At 57.5% G+C, this 20426-nt stretch overlaps 2 protein-coding genes across 2 annotated transcripts in view; both read right to left on the bottom strand.

The window, feature by feature from the left end:
* The window catches only part of LOC112118536 (transport and Golgi organization protein 6 homolog), an 85088-nt gene extending 82652 nt beyond the window's left edge, over nucleotides 1-2436 (bottom strand). Inside the window, exon 1 of the mRNA XM_026663248.2 lies at nucleotides 2361-2436. Within this exon, the coding sequence (XP_026519033.1) occupies nucleotides 2361-2436 (76 nt within the window). The remainder of the gene's footprint in view (nucleotides 1-2360) is intronic.
* A 2200-nt stretch (nucleotides 2437-4636) lies between these two features.
* Nucleotides 4637-20426, bottom strand: part of LOC112118535 (B-cadherin-like) — a 70791-nt gene continuing 55001 nt past the window's right edge. Inside the window, exon 16 of the mRNA XM_026663232.1 lies at nucleotides 4637-5948. Within this exon, the coding sequence (XP_026519017.1) occupies nucleotides 5739-5948 (210 nt within the window). The 3' untranslated portion in view covers nucleotides 4637-5738. The remainder of the gene's footprint in view (nucleotides 5949-20426) is intronic.

Below are 20426 nucleotides of genomic sequence, written 5' to 3'. Positions count from 1 at the left end.
TTGGTAAAAAGACTTGGGTACCTCTTCCATGACTCAGGAAGATACACAAGGAGAAAGAGACTCTCCTGCCCTCTGATAATTGGTGAGAAACTGCCCTCCCCACTTGGGGTATGCCTACACAGCATTTTGGAGCCAGTCTCCCAACCCAGGGCAAGTGCTAGTGCTCTAAAAAGAGCTGTATAGACAGCGCTTTGAAGTGGCGGCTCAGGCTGGAACTGGGGCTCTGAAGCCCACCCTGCAGGCGTCAGAGCCAGAGCCCCAACGTCAAAGCACTATTTACTCAGCTATTTTTGAAGAACTAGTGTGAGCCCCGCTAGCCTGGTCTATCAATCCAGGCTGGGAGGCTTGTGCCAAAATGCTGCGTAGTCAGACCCTTGCTGGTCAACATCTGTCCTCGCCAGACAAAGAGGCAGCCTTTCAAACTGCACTTTGGGATGGGAGAAAAATTGGAGGCTATAAGTTACAGGGAAAGCCTAAGAAAGGTTTGCGTCAAACAGAAATGTGTGGATTGAAGTAATTCCATATCGCCCATTGGAAGAGCAGCAACTACTAGAGTTGGGTAGAGAAAAACATTCTTGTATTCTCTCCGACTCAGGTTACCTCCTTGGCACAATGCTGATCAGAGCCTTATTAGCCAGGGGAATTCAGAAGCAGAGCAGAGCCCTCGAGGCTGCTCCCATACAGGTCATTCACCAGCACAATCTCTACCAGTTACTAACTTTTAATTAAAAACAAACAGAACTGTCAACAGTACAGGTTCTTTATTATCCCTGTGTCTTCCTCCAGCATTAAAAGAGGGGATAACAACACTAAAAGTACAAGAACCCAGCAGAACTGAGACAGACTGAGTTATGAGGGAGTGTAGGAATACATACTGTTCTGAAAAAGTGTTTATCAGTGATTTATCAATTTGTCCCATTTGGTCCACCTTTCCTCAAACAGCTGTTGGTAATCCGATACAGAATGTCATTCCATTTCTATATTTGTATTCTAGTCAGCCACATCCCTGTGGCGGTATTTGTTCCTGCAGCCATAGCAATGAAGTAGATTTATTTCCTTTCCCCCAACTTAACCTTAATATGGTCAATATTGTCCTACAGTTAAGTAAGAAAAAGTGCATATGGTTTTAATTTAAAAATCACACGCACCAACCTAGATATCTGTAATAGCCTTAAATAGCTTTCTGTTGGGGATTAATCTAGTTCTTATGAGGGCACAGCTCTTTCCAAACAGTGCTAACCTCAGAGCTCTGAGAACACAACAGGTTGGCCAAACCTGTGCAGAATTCCCCTCTTGGCATTTTGTCTTTCCCCCTCCCCTCCCCCCCCCCCAAATCTCACCACCCTAAGTGCAGAAGCCTGCTCCTCTGGCTAGCTTCCCTGGATCTCTCCACCTCAGGCATTCACCCACCCCTTCATTTCAGATCTCAGTGGAGAACGCTTCTTTCCTACACCTCCCTCACTTGCTCCTCTCTCTGCGACAATATGTCTCTGTGATTTATTTCATCCCCTAAAGCGACCCACAGCCCAGTGTGTGACAGCTCCATTAACAAACGCCACTGCTCAAAGCCAGGTTGGGCGGATCAGACCAGGAGGTGAACGCAGCAGAGGGATGTGATTTCTTTGGGGTAAAGCACCCTGCGCACATTCAGCCCCCGAGACAAGCAGGGAAAGCAGCCAGGCCGCGCTATAGGCCTTTGTCCCAAACCCCACAGGGCAGGTGCAGCCAGCCACCTGCACCCCTAAACAAGCCAGTGGGGTGCAGGGGACAGGACAGGAGCAGAAGCGAAAGGGGTCCCGCCTAAGGGAGCCAGAAGAGCCTTCGTGAGAAGGGGGTGCAGGAAAAGGGGGGGCCTCCCCCATAGTGGCGAACGAGGACAAGATGTCAAGTATCAGAGGGGTAGCCATGTTAGTCTGAATCTGTAAAAAGCAACAGAGGGTCCTGTGGCACCTTTAAGACTAACAGAAGTATTGGGAGCATAAGCTTTCATGGGTAAGAACCTCACTTCTCCCGTTGTGAGGGAGGGGCAGAGGGGGGAGCAATGGAGGACGGGGGAGGGCTGCTGAGGGCAATGGAGGAGGCGGGGGCCCACACAAGCAATGGGGGGCGGGGGGGGCCTGCTGAGGGCAATGGGGGGCGGGGAGGGCCCACACAGGCAATGGGGGGCGGGGAGGGCCTGCTGAGGGCAATGGGGGGGCGGGGCCCCACACAGGCAATGGGGGGCGGGGAGGGACTGTTAAGGGCAAGGGGGGGACTCCTGTGGGGGGGGGGGGGGCGGCCCCCTTCGGGGGGGGGGGGGGGGGGCCCCAACATGCGAGCCCCACAGTCCCCGCCCCGCTGAAGGGAGCGGCCCCTCTCACCGCTGCCTCCTCCAGGCCGCCCCAGCAGCAGCGCCAGCGCGTCCACCACCCGCTCCAGCTTCAAACTCCCGGCCATAGCGCTCCGAGCCCACTGCGCCTGCGCACAATAGCGCGCCGAGACGCCATCTTGGGAGGGTCTGGCCAACTCAGCTCTACGGGGGGGGGAGCAGGACTGGCCTACCGCCATCTTGGAAGGGTCAAACCAGCGCAGCCCTGTGGGGGGAAGAGAGGATTGGCCCTACCGCCATCTTGGGAGGGTCAGACTAACGCAGCCCCATGGGGCTGTCTTCCCGCCATCTTGGGAGGGTCAGACCGTGCGCAGGCAGTTAGCTTGCAGCGTGGTTCAGGGCTTGGCTCTTCCCGCCCGGCTGGAGCACCCGCCGGCAGCCAAGCTCCCCACCTCCTCCCCGTCCCCTGAACACCCCACCTCCTCACTCCTCCGCCTATCCCAGCCTTGTCCCCAAAACAGCTGTTTCACGGCATAACAAGCTCGGGGAGGGAGGGAGGAGCAGGACCCCCCCCACTCAGGGGTGGAGGGGATTTGGGGACGAGGTTGGAATAGGGGCAGGGAGGCAGAGCGGGGCCAGGGGCAGAGGGGGCTTGAGCACCCACCGGAGCCAGCAGAAGTCGGCACCTCTGCTGTGAGCTCCATGCAGGTGGGCCGCGGATGGTTCCCTCTAAGGTGCGTGCCTGGGCGGCCGCACACGAGAGAATGAAGGGCCACCCACCTAACTAGTGGAGCCGCGCCGGGCGTGGCTCCACTAATTAGGTGCCTGGACCCTGGAGAAGATGCACTTGTAAGGTGAGGTGGTGGCCTTGGGGGGAATAAGGGGTATGTGGGAGGGGACAGTGGGGTGAGAAGAAGGGGGTGGGGGAAATTTGGGACGTGCAGGGCTGTGGCGGACAGAGAAAGAGGTGGCTTTCCCCAGCTCCAGGGCTGCGGAGAGGGAGAGACCGCCCTCCTTCCCAGTCCCAGCTCGGGGGCTGCTGCAGCAGGGGACAGAGGGAGAGACCACCCCCTCCTTCCCAGACCCAGCTCGGGGGCTGCCGCGGCGGGGGAGAGAGGGCACATCCATTGCGTTAGAAAGATAAGACTATAGATATTAAAATATGAGTTGTGTGCTTTTATTTGTAGAAACAACAAAATTGATTTTTTTTTTTAATATAGCCCTTTTATCCAAAGCACTTTACAATAGTTAGCTAATAGTACAAACAACATTTGGAAAGATCATTAAGTGGTCTGCCGAGACCCTCAGAAATTTTCAAGTGGTCTGTGGAAAAAAAAGTTTGAGAACCACTGTTCTAGAGGATATGTACAATGCGCTAAGGGCAGCAAAACCTGTGCAGAGACTTTTAGCCTTAACATTAAAAGAGAAAAGGGTTTTTTTTAAACATTTATTAAAATGTTATAAAAATGTCAGATTAACACAAAGCTATTGCTGTTCTCTGAGCTTCCTTTGGGTCCCACCATTCCCTGTCACAGAAAGGTACAAAGTATTAAGGCAGCCAAATAAACAGTTTAGAAACCAACTAAAGCCATTTCATTTTTTTAAAAGCTCCATTGCACAGTAATTACACTGCACACGCTCGAGATTAGACAACACACTGGAGGAAGTAGCCCCAATGGAAAAATATAAATCGGCCTATAGCTATTAAATCAAATAAGACATCCTGCTAAATACTATGTGAAAAGAACATGGCATGGTATTGGCTGGTAATTTTATAGATCCTCTCTCCCCTATTCAGAAATATGAATGAACAACTTTATACAAAAATATAGCATCAAACTGGCTGACAGTCAGGTTTTAGACATTGCATTTATTTATGCAGAGCCCCAAGTGTACTAGGCACTAACATCTTGTGACACTTCTTCAGAGTCACACCTCCAGTCGGCAGAGAACAGATGACAGCCCTCTGCAGCACTTTACTTAAGAGTTGGTCTATAATCCAGTTTTTTGGGAGGGGTAAGGAGTGCATGGCAAAGTGTAGGGGGTGGGGAAGAACACTGAACTCTATTTAGAGAAATGGAAAGGCACTACTGCAGCACACAGAGACAAACTATCATCACTTTCCGAGCACATGAACGCACGGACAGGGACGCGCTGGATTCATTAAAACCAGCATACAAAGGTATTTGGGCAGTTGCCAGCAGAGCTCCCGAAGTGAGTCCTGGGGTTCCTCTCCAGGAAAGGGTGTGAATCTACTGTCCGTTCCATGAGGATTTCCTGGGGGCTCTCTCCCATATCTCCCGTGACTGTGATTGCTTATTAAGAGGGCTACCCTCATCTTTGGGTTGGCACAGTGCTAAACGTATCAAAGTGCAGCTCTTGTTTAAGGGTAATGGTAATATTAAAAAATAAGTGGCATCTGAAAATTCAATAAAAAATATCTCTGGCAAAGTCCCCTGCAATGTGGCTGTGTTCCAGACTGGCCCAGCGGTAGCTGATCGCCACGGTTACTGAGAAAGGCTACTTCACGCTTGCTCTTCAGAATCTACTCCGTGGGCACACGCAGCACCGAACCACACAGTGGGTGGTGTTAAAAAGTGAACAAATCCCGTACGCTGGTGGAGGGGAGTTTCCCGCTCGGCTTCCTGCATTCGGAATGAGGTATTCTGAGAGCACCGGGGAAATGGTTACCTGTTAATGACACCGCTGGAAGAGAGGAGCCCCCAGAAGTTAGCAGGCCCCTGTCCTGGGAGGCCTGCAGCAAGAGATGCAGGGCAGGTGAAGATGCTGCGAGTGCGTTCTCCGGACACCCCTTGCCCAGTGTGCTGCAAAGCAGCAAGACTAGGCCATTTAGCAGGTGTGTGTGAGTGCTCACCCACGTGGGCACAGGGAAATGGAAGCGCCTGGCCGTCTGGGGGAAGTAACAGCAGCCAGGAGCTCCCCAGCCGCACGAGAGGAAACAGAACTGGGCTGTGGCCTGCGCTTCTAGAGAGCAGCCCAGGTCTGCCCTCTCCTAGAAACAGTCAGTCTGTGGAGGCTGTCGATCCCAGCGTGCCTTGCTCTGCCTTGAGCACGATGGGACCTGCAGCCCCTACAGTGAAGCCGTCAAAGTGCAGGGTGTTCTGGGCAGGCTGCCAGCAAGGCCCCCTTGGTTGACCGAAATCTGGATGCCCCCGAAACAGAATTCCCCCAGCCCCCATTAACCTGGAAAGCACTGGCTATCCACGGCTGAACGACGGGGGCTGAAGAAACTGAGCCAGGACTGCGAGGATGACAGATTCACGTAGTGCGATTGTCTGCTAAGGAAAGGGAATTTCAGCCATCCAGCCCACTCGGGAAGAGCAGCGACCTTGCTGGTCTGTGTCAAACGGGCCGCAGCAACATTTCTCACACGTGTCGCCCGGCTGCAGCCCAAACACACAGGCAGCGCCTACTCCTCGTCTTCGCCCCCACCGTACATGTCGGCCAGCTTCTTGAAGCGGCCGCCCCAGTCGTTCAGGTAGTCATAGTCCTGGTCCCGGTCGGAGGAGGAGTTGAGGGAGCTGAGCGAGGCCGCCTCGGAGCCGCTGCCCTCGTAGTCAAATACCAGCAGGGAGTCGTACGGCGGGGCGGTGGGGTCAGTGTCGGCCGCCTTCAGGTTCTGGGGGTGGGAAGGAGCGTTAAATCGTGAGCTAGAGCAACAGCTTCGCCCTGCCTAGAGGTGCCACTCGGGGGATGCCCTCAGGAGAATCTCAGGCAGACTTAAACGGAGGAGCAGTACAGTTCTGCTGTCCCAGAATCGGCCCTTCCTGCACCCTCTGTACCTGCATCGCAGTGAGCAGCCCCTGCACCAGCACCCAGCACCCACGGGAGCTGGCATCTCCTGCTAGAGACTCGGCTTCTCTTTGGAAGAAACTTAAACCTCGAGCTCTCGTGACCACAAGGAACCCTTCACAACAGGAGCTGACTGTGAAGAGATGAAGGGGATCCACCCAGAGCCTGTCAGCACTGGGGGTATTCATAGCAGTGCACACCCCAGCGTAGATGCGCTGTACGCGGGTGCGGCTTATCCCAGTTTACAACAGGGCTAAGGGCCACTCTGCGGCAGGTGCCTGGTCACTCTGGGGCAGCAAATGTAAACTGGGGGTTTGCTTTGCTGCAGCTCCACTGGTACCCATCTCTTCGGGACAGACAGGCAGGCGTCTGCAAGCAGCCTGAACCAATAGCCAAGAGAGCGGTGCTCTGCCCCATTCCCAGGGGTGACAGGACGGTGATTTACAGACCACCGTGTAACTATTTCACAGCTGATAGAAGCAGATGAGGAACGAGAGGGCCAACACTACCATGATGATCTGGGCAGTCTTCTGGGAATGGCACCTGAGTCCCCCCAAGGGGTGTGTGCAGGGACAATCCAGCAGGGCACTCGACCTCCCCCAAGGACGCTCAGCAGGAATGCCATCTCCCCCTCCCTTTGTCCCTCTGGGCTTGGCCCCGCAGGCCCCCCAGTCCTGACCAGGTGTTTAGATGTCTCTGGCACGCCCTGGTACTGCACACAGCTGCGAGGGGATCTCAGAGCTGTCACCAAGAGAATTAAAATGCTGAGTTCCAAGCATTGTAATGGATGGCAATCGGACTTCTCTCTGCCTTCGCTACTGAGGGGGAAGAGAAGGGCTGTGCATCACGCTCTGAAGGGGGCAAGTCCTGAGCTGCAGGAAAGCGCTCCCTAGCCAGGGCCTGACACCAAGAATGCCCTGGCCCCGGTGAGTTTCACGCTCTGGGTCTTTGGCTTTAGTGTCCCCACTGGGCGCAGAGACAGAGCCTTAGGAATTCTGGGGCAGGCTCTAAGGAAGGGTTTTCGCACAGCCCCGCCTGCAGCAATGGATTCTGCTGCACAGCCCGAGCCAACGGGAAGCCTTGCTAACAGAGAGAGCTCTGAGTAACCGACTCCTCTGCCTGCCCCGCTCACCTCATCGATGAAGTTGCCGATCTCGTCGGGGTTGGTGGGGCGTGGCCGGTACTGCGGGGCTGGCATGAGAGTCGGGACAACGTCGTTGCGGGTGACCTCAGGCCGAGCATCCAGGCCGCGGTGCAGCTGGCTCAGGTCGTAGTCCTGTGGAGGAGGGAGAAGAGGTGGGATGTCAGGAAATGAGCAGGAGAAAGCCAGGCTGTTCTGCGAGCCGCAGCCAAAGCAAGGTTGTAAAGGAGGGGGCCTCAGGCAGGGCCCAACAGCAGGAACTCCCCCCACCACTGCACAGTCACCCCACAGCGGCGCCTCCCTCGGGGTGTGTCCCGCTTTCAGCTCTGCACAGGGGCACAGCAGAGACCTGCTCTGTCCCGAGGCCTGCAGGGAAGCGGTAGCGGAAGGATAACAGTGGGCCGTGGGGGGAGGGGGAGGGGGTAGGAGCGCTGAAGGCCGGGGTGGGTTTTCATGTCTCCTCCTCCTCCTCTTCCATAACTGGCTCATGTCAGTGCTAGAAGCAAAAGCATATCCGACGTTACCGGCCACGAGAAGCCGAGGGCAGCGTTGTCAGGACCATGCTGGGGAACCGAACCCAGAGACGCAGCGCAGCTCCGCAGGCCCTGCCCCCCATGCATCGGCCGCACGCGCTCAACGCGCCGAGCGAGTCACACTCGGGCTGTCCGAACGGCCTGGCCCACGGCGGCGGGGCTGACGTGGGGGGTGTCCGAGATCTGAGGGGGCAGCTGGCGACCAAGGCCCTGGGTGATGGCGGCGTGCGCGGAGCGAGGTGAGATACCGGCAGAGCCAATCATCCCAGCGAGCGGCTGGATCGAGAGGATCCTGGTTTCAGAGCTCGGCAGTGCCACTGACCCACTGTGTGCCCTTGGCCAGGCCACGTGAGCCTGGCTGCACCTAGAGAGGCCACCCTGCCTGCGTCCGGAGCAGGTCCCTGCGATGCTCTCTGGCTGGAGACGTTCAGCGCAGAGCCCCAGCTGCACGCAGGGGAGCCGCGCTGCCCCCCGAGAGCAGGACCTTCCTGAAGCAACGGCTTCCGAGCTCCACCCACCTGGTCTTCCTCCCCACCGCCCTCCTCGTCGTAGTGATAGACGTTGTCTCGAGTGTCGTCCTCGGGGAGAAGCAAGGGCTCCTTCACCACCTTCCTCTTCCTCACGAAGAGCAGCAACAGCAGCAGCAGGACTAGAAAGAGGGAGTGAAAGCATTGCCGTTATCTGGGGGGGCCAGCAACCCGCACCGCAGGCCAGGCGCTAGAGCATGGGAGCAGTTCCCCCCGACGCACTGCTCCAGCCAGGGAGCGCTCAGACAACGGCGCACGCTGCACTGGGAGTCATTTCAGCAGTTGCCGTGAGTCTGAGGTTAAGGCCCTTCGCGACAGTCACTCGCTTGGCAGGCGCGGGAGGCTCTTTGCTTCTCCCCGAGGGGAGGGGACTCCGCCCGCGGTACTCACTCAGCAAGGCAAGGATTCCCCCGAGAATCCCCAGGATGGCCGGGATCCCCAGGCCGCCCGCGATGGCTGCTCTCTTCTCGCAGTTCCTGGCTTCCCCATCACAGTCGCACACAATGGCTTTGACAGTCGTCACCTGGGGTTTACCCTGGTTGTCCACCAGCTGCAGGATGATGCTGTATTCTCCTGATTCCAGGTATTTGGTAAGCTTTAAGGCCAGGATGTCTCCTGGGGGAGAGCAGGATTCAGGGCTCGAGTCAGAAACACGCTCCAGGGAAAGGGACGGGATCCTGGAGGCGGGCAGTCACAGCACCGCTGCAGGACCCCGGCGCGGGCGGAGGCCAAAGCCGCCAGCCCCTCCAGCTCTATGGCCAGACACGCTGCAGAGCAGCCTCCCCGCTGGGAGGGCCTGGCTGTCCGCAAAGCCCAGCTCCTGCAGGGAGGTTTACGGAGCGTGGGGTTCGTGGGGGTGCGGGGGAAGCTAGCAACACTTACAGCTGGCAGTGTGACTGGCCTTGGGGCATTAGAGGGGTGGAGCTGCCACTGGCTACAACCAGCAGGCCCAGCAAAGCCTGAGCCCCCTTCACACGTTCGGGGTCCTTCACGGGGGGCTCTACCCTCAGGTACCCGCTGTGGGTTCAGGAGACCAGTAGGGTTGGCTGGCACCTGAAGAGCGGCCCAGCAGACACATGCCTGCTCCAGAGCTCTCACATTCTCCTTCTGAGGAGCGGCGGCTGGGCAGGTTAGTGAGAACCCACCAGGCCCCAGAGGGGACTGGGGTCCCTGCCCCTCGCTCTGCTGGGGGTGGGGGGAGCACAAGCAGTAACTGGAAAGGCCTTATGGCTCCACTGGCCTTTTGGCAAGTCAAACAAAGCAACAAAGAACCGGCGGATGGGCCCAGTTCTACCCCACAGCCCCTGGGCCACCAGCCCAAGTGGGAACGCCAGCGTGGGGTAGCTCCCCCGGCAACTGACTGACTGCTTCGCAACAGGACAAGCCGAGAGGGGCGCACAGCGGCCCAGCCCCTTACCCTGGGCGTTCACAGTTGCTGTCCAGTTGGAGCTGGAGCCGTGCAGCAAGTCCACCTTGAAGGGGCCGGTGTTCGGGGGAAGGTCCGGGTCCACAATATTTAACAACTGGACCACTGGGTTCTGATTGCAGATGTAAAATTCCCGTGGATCTGGCACTGGCCCGTTGTCATTCACATCCTCGAGGGTCAGCAGCAAGGTCCCCGTGCCCGTGGCCAACGGCTGCCCTAAGGGAGAGCGACACCACGGCTCAGTGCAGGGGACCCCAGAATCCCACACGCGCCTCTGCTGCCGCCCAGCCGCCTCCCACACCTGGGTATGTGCACTGCATGGGCAGCTGGGGGAGAACCTTGTGATCAGATGGGCCGGGGCGGGGGGGAGCTGGGCTGATGGCCTTAAACCAGGGGTGGGCAAACTTTTTGGCCCGAGGGCCACATCTGGGTAGGGAAATTGTATGGCAGGTCATGAATGCTCACAAAATTGGGGGTTGGGGTGTGGGAGGGGGTGAGGGCTCCGACTGGAGGTGTGGGCACTGGGGTGGGGCCAGAAATGAGGAGTTCAGGGTGCGGGAGGGGGCTCTGGGCTGGGGCAAGCAGTTGGGGTGAGGGGGGGTGAGGGCTCCAGCTGGGGGTGTGGGCTCTGGGGTGGGGCTGGGGATGAGGGGTTTGGGGTGTAGGAGGGTGCTCCAGGCTGTGACAGAGGGGTTCAGAGGGCAGGAGGGGGATCAGGGCTGGAGCAGGGGGATGGGGTGCAGGCTCCGGGTGGCGCTTACCTCAAGCAGCTCCCGGAAGCAGCAGCCTGTCCCCCCCTTGGCTGTGGGACCTGCAGAGCCGGCGCTTGGGGCAGGGGCAGCATGCGGAGCCCCCGGCTGCCCCTATGCGTAGGAACCGGAGGGGAGACATGCCGCTGCTTCCGGAAGCCGCAGAACGGGGCAAGCCCCTGACCCCGCTCCCCGGCAGGAGCTCGAGGGCCAGATTGAAAGGTTTGATGGGCTGGATGTGGCCCCCGAGCTGTAGTTTGCCCATCCCTGCCTTAAACGGTGCCATGCTTTCGTGAGCGTTCCCACAGCTCTGATTCAGTCCATCTCTGTCTCTGAGCAGAGTGCAGACCACGTGGGGCCATTCCATTTCCTGTGGCATTAGCCCTGGCGTCCTGGCCAGTTACGTTTTGCCCCAGCAGTGTCCACTGGGCACTATTTTTCCCTTTCCTGTCCCAGAATATTATACAGTGCAGCCAGGGGCTCGTACGCCGCTTTCCCCACCGCCGGGGTAGCAGCTCCTGGCTCTCTACTCTGTGGAGCAGTGCAAGGCTTGGGGGAGGAGAGCCGCTGCAGAAGCACAAGGCGAGGGGTTCACTCTTTTCTCTATCCAAACACAGCGTGAAGGCAGCGCTGCTGCCGGAGAGTCGCGCGCGATCCCTGCCTTACAACCCATCACACAGGCAGTTGCTCGCACAGAGAACAGGGGCCTGAAACAAGAGGAAGCCGTGAGTCTTTACCTGAGTCGACAGCCAGGACTATGGCCTTGTAGGTGTTGTTGACTACGAAGCTCGACTCCCTGTCCAGAGGGAGTTTTGCCGTGATGATGCCATTTTCGGGGTCAATAGCCAGCCACCCTGCAGGGTCGCTCCCCATGCTGTACCTGGAGAGGAGGGCAAGCAGGAATGAGGAGAAAGGTCCGGCATGCGGGGCGGGGGCTGAGCAGGTGGGCAGTGCTCTATGGAAGCGTGAAATGAATTTGCCAGTGAGAGTTTAAGGCTGAAATCTCGCCAACTAGGTTTGCAACTATAAACAACTGGCCCCTTTCACGTTTACGTCCCCTGCAGGAGAGGACCGGTCACCACCCTGCTGGGGGCTCTCAGGTGCTCGCTGGGGTTCACTCTCTCTCGCAGACTGCTGGCAGGAATGCAGCTTGTCTCATTTCAGCCCAGAAGGGCTGTTTACTTGCCCTCCAGCCAGTGAGAGAGGAAGAGAGGTCCCAAGAGCCGCAGCGTAAAGGGACTGAAGGGAAGAGCTCAGGACAGAGGTGTGGATGGGTAGAGTTGGCCGTGTCTACACTACAAAATTACGTGGACGTTCAGACAGCGCAGTCATTAAAACACTGTTTCACGTCCCACTTGCTCCTTCTGTCAGCGGCAGAAGCACTTAAGTGGGGCACTGACCCCTGGAGCCCTGCTGCCCTGGGCCTGACAGCTGGGAGCCTTGCTGCCGGGGGGTGGGGGATGGGGTGTCCAGCGTTGAGCCCCACGCAGAGCTGACAGCCAACAGGCAATGTCAATGACACGGTGTCTACATGGACACTACATCGACGAAGCACGACGCCTCTCGCGGAGGTGGAGTTATTAAGTCGGCGTAGTGGGTGACTTACATCGGTGAGAGCTACATTTTAGTGTAGACGCTTACACGGTGAGATGTAAGCTGCCTTACGTCAACCTAACTCTGTAGCGCAGACCCGGCCTTCGTGTCACCAGGCAACAGCTTGGTTGGCCTGGAGCTGCCGGCGGCTTGGCTGTGCCACACACGTAGCTACGCCCCTGATCTGCTTGGTTAGCTGGGCAAACAGCCAGCTCGGTATATTTCCAGTTACCCAATTTTCAAGCATGAAGGTAGATTGTGCAAAGTTAGGTCTGAGTTTTGGCAGGGCAATCGTACCATCGATCCGCCCAGAGAATTTGCCTTTATTTCCTTTCAAGAGAGCAGATGATTGAGATTTGAGATGATTTCTGATCCAGGAAGGAGGCGTTTGCCAACAACCTCCTTAGTGCCTGGCTTTCCCCGGGGCCCATGGGACAGGCCGTGCACAGGCCACATTGTGTTTGCTGTGCAGCATTTCTGGACTGATCTGGGGTGGCCTGAGCAGCTGATGCACAAATCAAGTGGCTGCTGTGAGCTCAGTCCGTGGGGCCTGGCAAAGCTTCTCTGCAGCATTCTCGCCCTTACTTGATTGTCTGCGTCTGGCTCTTATCTGGGTCCCGGGCTGTGTAGGAGGTGACTTGCTGTCCCACAGGCAAGTCCTCTGAGACCACTGCGCTTTTGATAGGCGGATCAAAGACTGGGGCTTCGTTCACATCCTCAACGTTCACAGTGACGGTGGCTGTGGAAGTCGGGAGAGGCACGGAGAAGGGAATGTCGTTCGTTGCAGCAACATGGAGGATGAACTGCCTTTGCACCTCAAAATCCAGGCCCTGGAAAGGATGCAAAGGAAGGAGTCAGCTTTCCAGGAGAGACACAATATAAACCCTGCTAACGCCCGGGAGAATTCCCGGCGCGGAGCAGCACTCGGAACGGCTGGGAGGCTATTCATCCTGCCCTTGGGGGAAGGACACACTAACCGGGCGGCAGAGGAACTCCGCCCATCAGCAGGCTCGCTTCGGGAAGCGCTTCCCCGGGTGCCTTCCGTCCAAGCCCCCCTGAGTGCTCTATGTGCACTTGCCCCCGCGAGGGATAACCCTCCCCCCAGCACTGCTCTGAAGTGCTGTGGCAGGATTGCTCAACTCCCAGGCCCCTGGTCCAATCCCCCGACCGTGCTCCCTCCCGGCTCTTTGGTGCAGTTCCCCAGGGCGTTAGTGCACCGATCCCTGTCCCCTGATGGCAGGCCCACAGCCCCTAACCAGATCCGGAGGGGGGGTGGGCGGAAATTTGGGAACCTAAAGCCCCGAGTCCGTCCTGCCAGACAGCCCCCCCCAAGCAGTACTGGGAAGAGATTCAGAAGAGTAAGTCTCAGTAGAACTGGTCCTGGGGGGGCTGAGGTTAAGCCCCTGCGACCCCAGACAGAGCCGTACCTTCCCGGGGAAGGATTCACACGCAGCAGGGCTCTGGGGACCCGAACTGGGAGCTCCCCAGGGCACCCTCTGCTGGAGATCGTGCTCCTGCAGAGAGAGAGCAGTGGCGGGCTGAGCCGGGCCGGTTTACGTTCCTGGGGTGAACGCAGGTGCGTACAGGAGGGAGAAGCAGTGCAGCCGAGGACCCCGGGAGACGTTCCCACCGGACTGTAGCATTTTTGAAATCAGTGACGTCAAGGTGGGGCGCGGGAGCGGAGGCAGCGCTGGGTGGGCATGACTCACCTGGGCAGTTTTCAGGAGCCCATCGTTGTTGTTGGGGTCTGTGGTTATGGTGAAAAAGCCCCCTTCGTTCCCTCTCACGATCTCGTACTTCACCCGCCAGGCCGGAGAACCCTGCTTGTCCTTGTCCGTCACATGCAGCCTGTCAACCAGCACCCCCACTTCGTTCTCGCGCACCGTGGCTTGGTACTGCAATAGAAGGGACAGGCTGGATGCAGGGCGCCGCTCTGGCTAGCTGGTTACTGCGCAGCCACTGGAGTATAGGCGCCAACTTCTCCAGGCGCTGGCGGGTGCTCGACCCCCCTCGGCCCCCAGCACCACCCCGACTCCACCCCCCTTCCCACCCCCTCCCCCCAGCCCCCCCTCCCCCCCCCGGCCCCGCCTCTTCCCCGCCTCCTCCACTGAGCACGCCCTGTTCCCGCTCCTCCCCCCTCCCTTCCACAACTTGTTACGCCACCAAACAGCTGTTTCACGGCGGGAAGCGCTGGGAGGAGAAACGGGGATGTGGCGCGCTCAGCGGAGGAGGCGGAGCGGAGGTGAGCAGGGGCGGGGAGCTTGGCTGCTGCTGGGTGCAGAGCACCCACCAATTTTTCCCCGTGGGTGCTCCAGCCCCAGAGCACCCATGGAGTCGGCGCCTATGCGCCGGAGCACTTCTCGCAGTCCCAGAATCCCATTGATTTTTAAAACAACGAAGCCTTCTCCACACAGGTGCAGAATGCAACTGCTTCAGCTGCTGGGCTCCAAAGGGAACCCCAGCTGGAGATCCTGGGCCAGAATCACGGGCCTTGCTGTCACAAGTGGCACCTATTTCCAGGGAGCGCCGTTGGACCCAGAGCTGTACACGCTCCTCAAGGGGGTCCGTACACCGGGGGCGGGGGATGGAAAGTTGCACTGAGCGGTCCAGTGACAGAAGCCGTCTGTCCCTGCCGCTGCTATTCCATAACTACACGCCCAGGGCCAGGATCCACAGCTAGGGGAAATCAGCAATTTCCACTGGCTTCAACGTAGCTATGCCGAGCTTGGATCTGGCTCTCAGCACGCAGGTACGAACACACACAGCAAGCAGGTCCCCAGCTCCCCCAATGGCTGGCGGTACTTCAGTGAGGTTGATGTTATGTTTGCCTTTCACTCACGTTCCTAAAGGGAGCAAGTTCAGGCAACTTCCAGTTAGAGGCAATTTTTTTTGGCACAGAAGAATTTGATTCTCTAACCCCATGGACTAATTCTGCCCCTTTGAGTCTTCACCAAGTCTGGGGTTGAGTAACTGGACAGTTTTGTCAGGCATCTAACTAACTCTTTGCACAGATGTAGCTAATGAAATCCGCGGTGTTGGGAGTGGAGCTCCCAACCCGGGTAGTGCGAAGAGAGAGAGAAGCAGACGAGAGATTACGTTACCGTGAGGGGGTCGAACACTGGAGCGTTATCGTTGGTGTCGGTGACTTCAATCATTGCTGTGGCTGAGGTAGCAAAGCCTTTGCCTTGTAAGTCGGCAGCCTGGACAATCAGCGTGTAGTTGGGGGTCGTCTGCAAGCCACAAAAGTCACTTTTGGTTAGCACCCAGAGGAGACGTCAGGCTGCTGCAATACTGGCTGGGGACGGGCTTTGGCAGGCCCCCCTCTCTTCCGCTCGGGGGAACTTTTTATGATTAGTTTCATCGCTGTCAGAGTAGCCAGCAGCTGAGACAGGAGGTGAGAGCTCCTGAACTCAGCGATCAAGCAGCACCACTCTTCTGACTGCGGCTGCCCTCTCTGGGGCGTTTCAGCCACGGAAACCCAGCAGTAACAGGTAAGGGAACCTGCTTCTCAATTCAGCAGGCAAGCTGTCATTGTCCCCGCTGCTAAAAGTCAATATTTCACATTGGTAGCCAAGAGCATTTTAAGCATTCACTTTGCTTTTCAGTATCTACAGTGAACAGCTTGGGGGTTTCTGCACATCTATCTGGGCTTGGACAATTCATCAATGACGTCAGTTTCACTTTGTATTTGTTAGAAAGTGGGTTTCCCTTGATTAGTAGACAAGATCCTCTGTTCAATTCCATGGCAACAGCGTGTTTCTACAAAACCCAACGTGGGGCTGAGATTTGATGCATTTAAATTAGCTGAATTGACCGAACAAGGCCAAACAATCAGGCCTCTCATGGGGAGGGGGGTCAGTTTCTAGCGCTGCAGAGATGCCCGTTGAACCCCGCACTGCCTCCCCGCCAAGCACAATTCACTCAGCCCGAGGGCTGGCCGGGCAGGGGAAGTGTAACGTGGCACAAGCGCCCAGGAGAAACGGAGACAGCGGGAAGTTTGCCAAAGATATCCTGCAGCATGACATGGATTGCGCCCGCCACTCCCAATGCGTCTCGCTGCGGAGCTCGCCCTTCAGAACCGAGGGCCGTCCATCCGCTCTGTGCAAACGTAACACACGGACGTGCCTCCGACCCAACACTGCGGCACTCACCTCTCTGTCCAGCCCAGTTTCAATCACACTGATGACGCCAGTCTCAGAGTTGATGGCGAACATCCGGCTTTGGGGTTGTTCAGGTATCTGCTGCAGGATGGAGTAATTAATAACCCCATTGTAGGTGTTTACACTGTCATCTGCATCTGTGGCTGTCACTTGCATCACAGAGGTACCTAGGCACGAGTTTAGAGTAACACTATTTTTCTAGTTCTAGAACAAAATGAGATTAGAGACGATTCTCCAGAACGTACTGCCAGGAACAATCCCGCCCTGGCCCACCAAGGGGAATGGGGGAAGGTGACTAGATCAACAACCAGGCATTTCCCATCCCTAATGTCTGCCAATTCTTCTCTGCAGTCACCAAAGAAGGGGAATAAGATTGTAAGCGCCTCGGGGCAGCGCAGGCTGAGCCGTCGGCCCAGAGCCATCGATCTCACTGGGGCGATACAAAGACTAAAGCCCTACGAGCGTCTCACAGGTAAACGGACAGCACAATTTGGAGCCATATTTACTGTTACCAATTAGCTCCTCTGTTCAATTCCAGTTCTCATAGCGCCCCCATCAGCAGTATCTGCACCGAGCGCCTGCTCCCTGCCAGCCCCAGAGCCTTCTGGGAAGGTAACTGGTCCCTCCGTGGGTACTGTAGCGAGGCGGGTGGTCAACCCCAGGGTGCCGACTCTCCTGCAGGATCGGGAGAAGGAGCTGCTGGGTTGGAAGGGGAGGGAGAGCCTGCTCCAAGCCCTGCCATCCACACGAGCAGCACGCTCTGGACAAGGCGTGTCTGCTCAGTGGGCAGATTTTAGCCCCTTTGGGTTATTCTGGGATTTAAATTCTTCAAAGCAAAAATAACCCAACACTAAAACAGCCCCTGTCTCTCTCTCTCCTTGGAGGGAACCCTCCAAAGCCACATCTCATGACCAGTGTGTCTCACCCACCACTAGGGGGCTCTGCTCACGTACCTGGCTTGGCTCCTTCTTCTATGGAGCCTGTGAAGACGCTCTGGGTGAACTGGGGTTTGTGGTCGTTCTGGTCGCTCACGGTGATGATGATCTCCATGGGGTCCTCCATGGTCACCCCATTCGCAGACACAGCGTGGGAAAAGAGCTGCAAAGCCAGCACAGGGTGTAAGGCATCATCAAGCCACCCTGCGATTCCTGGAGCCGCCTGGCCACGGGCAGCCAGCAGCGCCCACCAAACCCAGCCATGGCTCCGAAAGCAGCGGCCATGCTTGGCTTGTGTGCGGTGTTCCACACGTCCCTGCAGAACGGGAGCCCGAGCCTGGCTGGCTTAGCCAGAGGGGACTTGCCTTCGATTCCCCACCTCCAGCTGCTGGCTGACCAGCCCCACTAGGGTCCTGAGTCCACAAGGAACACACCCAGCCTGGGGGTCTGCCCAGCTCAGCCTGTGCCCAGGGTCCGGACAGCAGCCTTCAAAGGGCCCATCCAGCTCCCCTCCACACTCGGAGGATAATCACTCGCTGGCCCATGGACAGTGAGGTCCTGTTACCCAGGGAGGGGCCAGTCTGGGCTGTCCCGACCTGTGTGGATTTATGGTTTCTCCTCCCTGCTGGGCCAAACCCCGACATCAGTAATGGACACGGAGCCACCCGCTAGCCCTGCTCTGCCCAGCAGAGACCCACGGGCCCGTGACGAAGAATCCAGCCAAGCTTTCGGAGACGGGAGGCGCATGCTGCGCGCGTCTCCAAGGGTATGTCTACACTACAGGATTAATCCGAATTTAGATAATTCGAATTTGGGAAACAGGTTGTATAAATTCGATTGTGTGCGGCCACACTAAGCACCTTAATTCGGTTTTAAACCACATTAATTCGGTGGTGTGCGGCCACACTACCCCATTAACTTAAACACAGTAATTCGGTGGTGTGCGTCCACACTAACCCTAATTCGAATTAACAAAATCGATTTAGGCTCTACTCCGTTCGTCGAGGTGGAGTACAGAAATCGATTTAAAGGGCCCTTTAATTCGAATTAACTGGCTCTGTAGTGTGGACGGGTGAAGGGTTAATTCGGATTAAGGCAGCTAAATCCGAATTAAAGTCCTAGTGTAGACCAGGCCCAAGTAGCAGGGGCCTGGCTGAGGCAGCGAGCCAGTGCTGGGCTGTCAGCACGCTCTAGGCCCGATTCTCACCGGTGCTGGGGCCCCTCAGCTCCCGCTGCAGCTCTCAGCACCTCAGGGAAAGAACCGGGCCTCAGGGCCAAGTGCTGACGTGTCCAAATGACCAGGGCCGGGCACAGAGCAGGAGGCGGCGCCCAGCTGGGGTCAGCACCTCCTCTCTGGCTTTACTCTGCCGGGCCCCGGGGAAGAGACCGTGAGGGGGAGGAGAGGGAAACTGCCCTCTGGACCGTGCGGTACAAGAAATGGAGTGAGACCCAGTTCACTGGAGCCTCTGGCCCTTTCCCAGCCACCTCCAAGCTCCAGGGGCCATCAGCCCCTGAGAACATGCCCCTGCTCCATCCACGGCACCCAGGGACTCACCGTGTAGTGGCTGATGTCCTCTCTGTCCAGTGGCTTCGTCACCTTCAGCCACCCCGTCTCCCTGTCGATGATGAAGACGCCCACAGGGGGGGTGTCTGCGCCCTGCCCCGTGATGCTGTAGAAAACCTTGTCTCTGTCTGTGGCCTTGTTGGATTTGATCTGGTGCCGGAGAATGGGAGGGTCAGCCGGTGGATTCTCAGCACCGGGCCTGCCCCAGCCCGTGCTCCCCTCCCAGTCTGTCCAGAACCCCCCCCAGTCCCCGAGAAGCTGCCCCTCACGTTCAGGCTCCTGCTCACACACACACACACACACACCCATTTGCCCCATGAGAGGATACGGCCGAGGAGGACAGGCCTGGAAGGCGGGTTTGGTGCTACACAAGCCCAGTAGCAGACAAAGGGCTTGGGTGGGTTCTGTTTGTGAACGCTGACAGAGGAGCCGTCCGGGGGCGGATGGAGCCTTCCCCACAGCGCCGCGCTGCATGGGCGCCCTGTGGCCGCAAGCTAGGGCACGAGACCCTGGCAACGAAACGGCTCCTCGGCCCAGCTGGATGCGCTGGGTGGAACCAGGGTGTCCGATCCCAAGAGCTCTTCCAAACAAAAGCCACCCACCCATCTCTCCACGCTCCCCTTCTGCCTTCCAGCTACCCCCCGCTGCCGGCTCTCCAAAGAACCCCCCTCCTCACACCCCAACAGCGACACACCCACCACACCGCGCCTGGCTGGGACGCCGGGCCAAAGGCCTCCCCTACCTGAACCAGCGGCTTGGGGAAGGGACCCCTCTCATTCTCAGGGCAGTTGATTGGAGGGATGACCCAGTCCCTCTTCTGCCTCTTCCGGCTGGGGCGGGACTCTGGGAAGATGAGTAAGTCTGCCTGAGCATTGGCAGAGGAGTCCTGCAGGGAGAGACACACAGTTCACAGCGAGGTCCCTGCATTAGACACAAGGCGGCTGGAGGTTTTCACAAACCGTCCGAGCTCCAGCTACACCCGTTACACAGACAAATCCAGACTCTGGTTCCCCACCTTCTGCTAAGGGCTTGAGGAGCCATTAGCTGCGAGCTCTTGCTGGTTCACCACTGGGCTGGGCTGGACTGGAATTACACGGAACTTCGGCCTGTCCCTTTTATAGCCGGGCATGGCGCTTTGTCACAAGGGACCTAACAGGCCCCAGACCAGATACAGAGCAGCAGCTGCCAGCTCTTTCGACTGCCGCTGCACATTGAGTGGATGTTTTCAGAGAACTATCCACAGTGACTCCAAGTTCTCAGTCTTGAGTGGGAACAGCCAATTTAGACCCCATTGTTTTATATGTATAGTTGGGATTATGTTTTCCAATGTGCATTACTTTGCATTTATCAACACTTTCCTATCCACTTTCTCCACCCCGGTCATGACTGTATAGACCTCTGTCATATCCCCCCTTAGTCGTCTCTTTTCCAACCTGAACAGCCCCCGGCTTTTTAATCCCTCCTCATGCAGAAGCTGTCCCACACACCTAATCAGTTTTGCTGCCCTTTTCTGAACCTTTTCCAATTCCAACAGATCTTTTCTGAGATGGGGCGACCAGCACTGCACGCAGCATTCCAGGTGTGGGCGCACCAGGGATTTATGTAGTGGCATTAGGATGTTCTCTGGCTCATTATCTAGCCCTTTCCTAGTGGTTCCCACCACCCTGGTCGCTTGTT

This window comes from Terrapene carolina, unplaced genomic scaffold, assembly GCF_002925995.2.
Source record: "Terrapene carolina triunguis isolate 2854851 unplaced genomic scaffold, T_m_triunguis-2.0 Scaffold32922, whole genome shotgun sequence".
NCBI lineage: Eukaryota > Metazoa > Chordata > Testudines > Emydidae > Terrapene > Terrapene triunguis.
The sequence above is the reverse complement of the archived record's forward strand: the minus strand, read 5'-3'. Positions and strand labels throughout refer to the sequence as shown.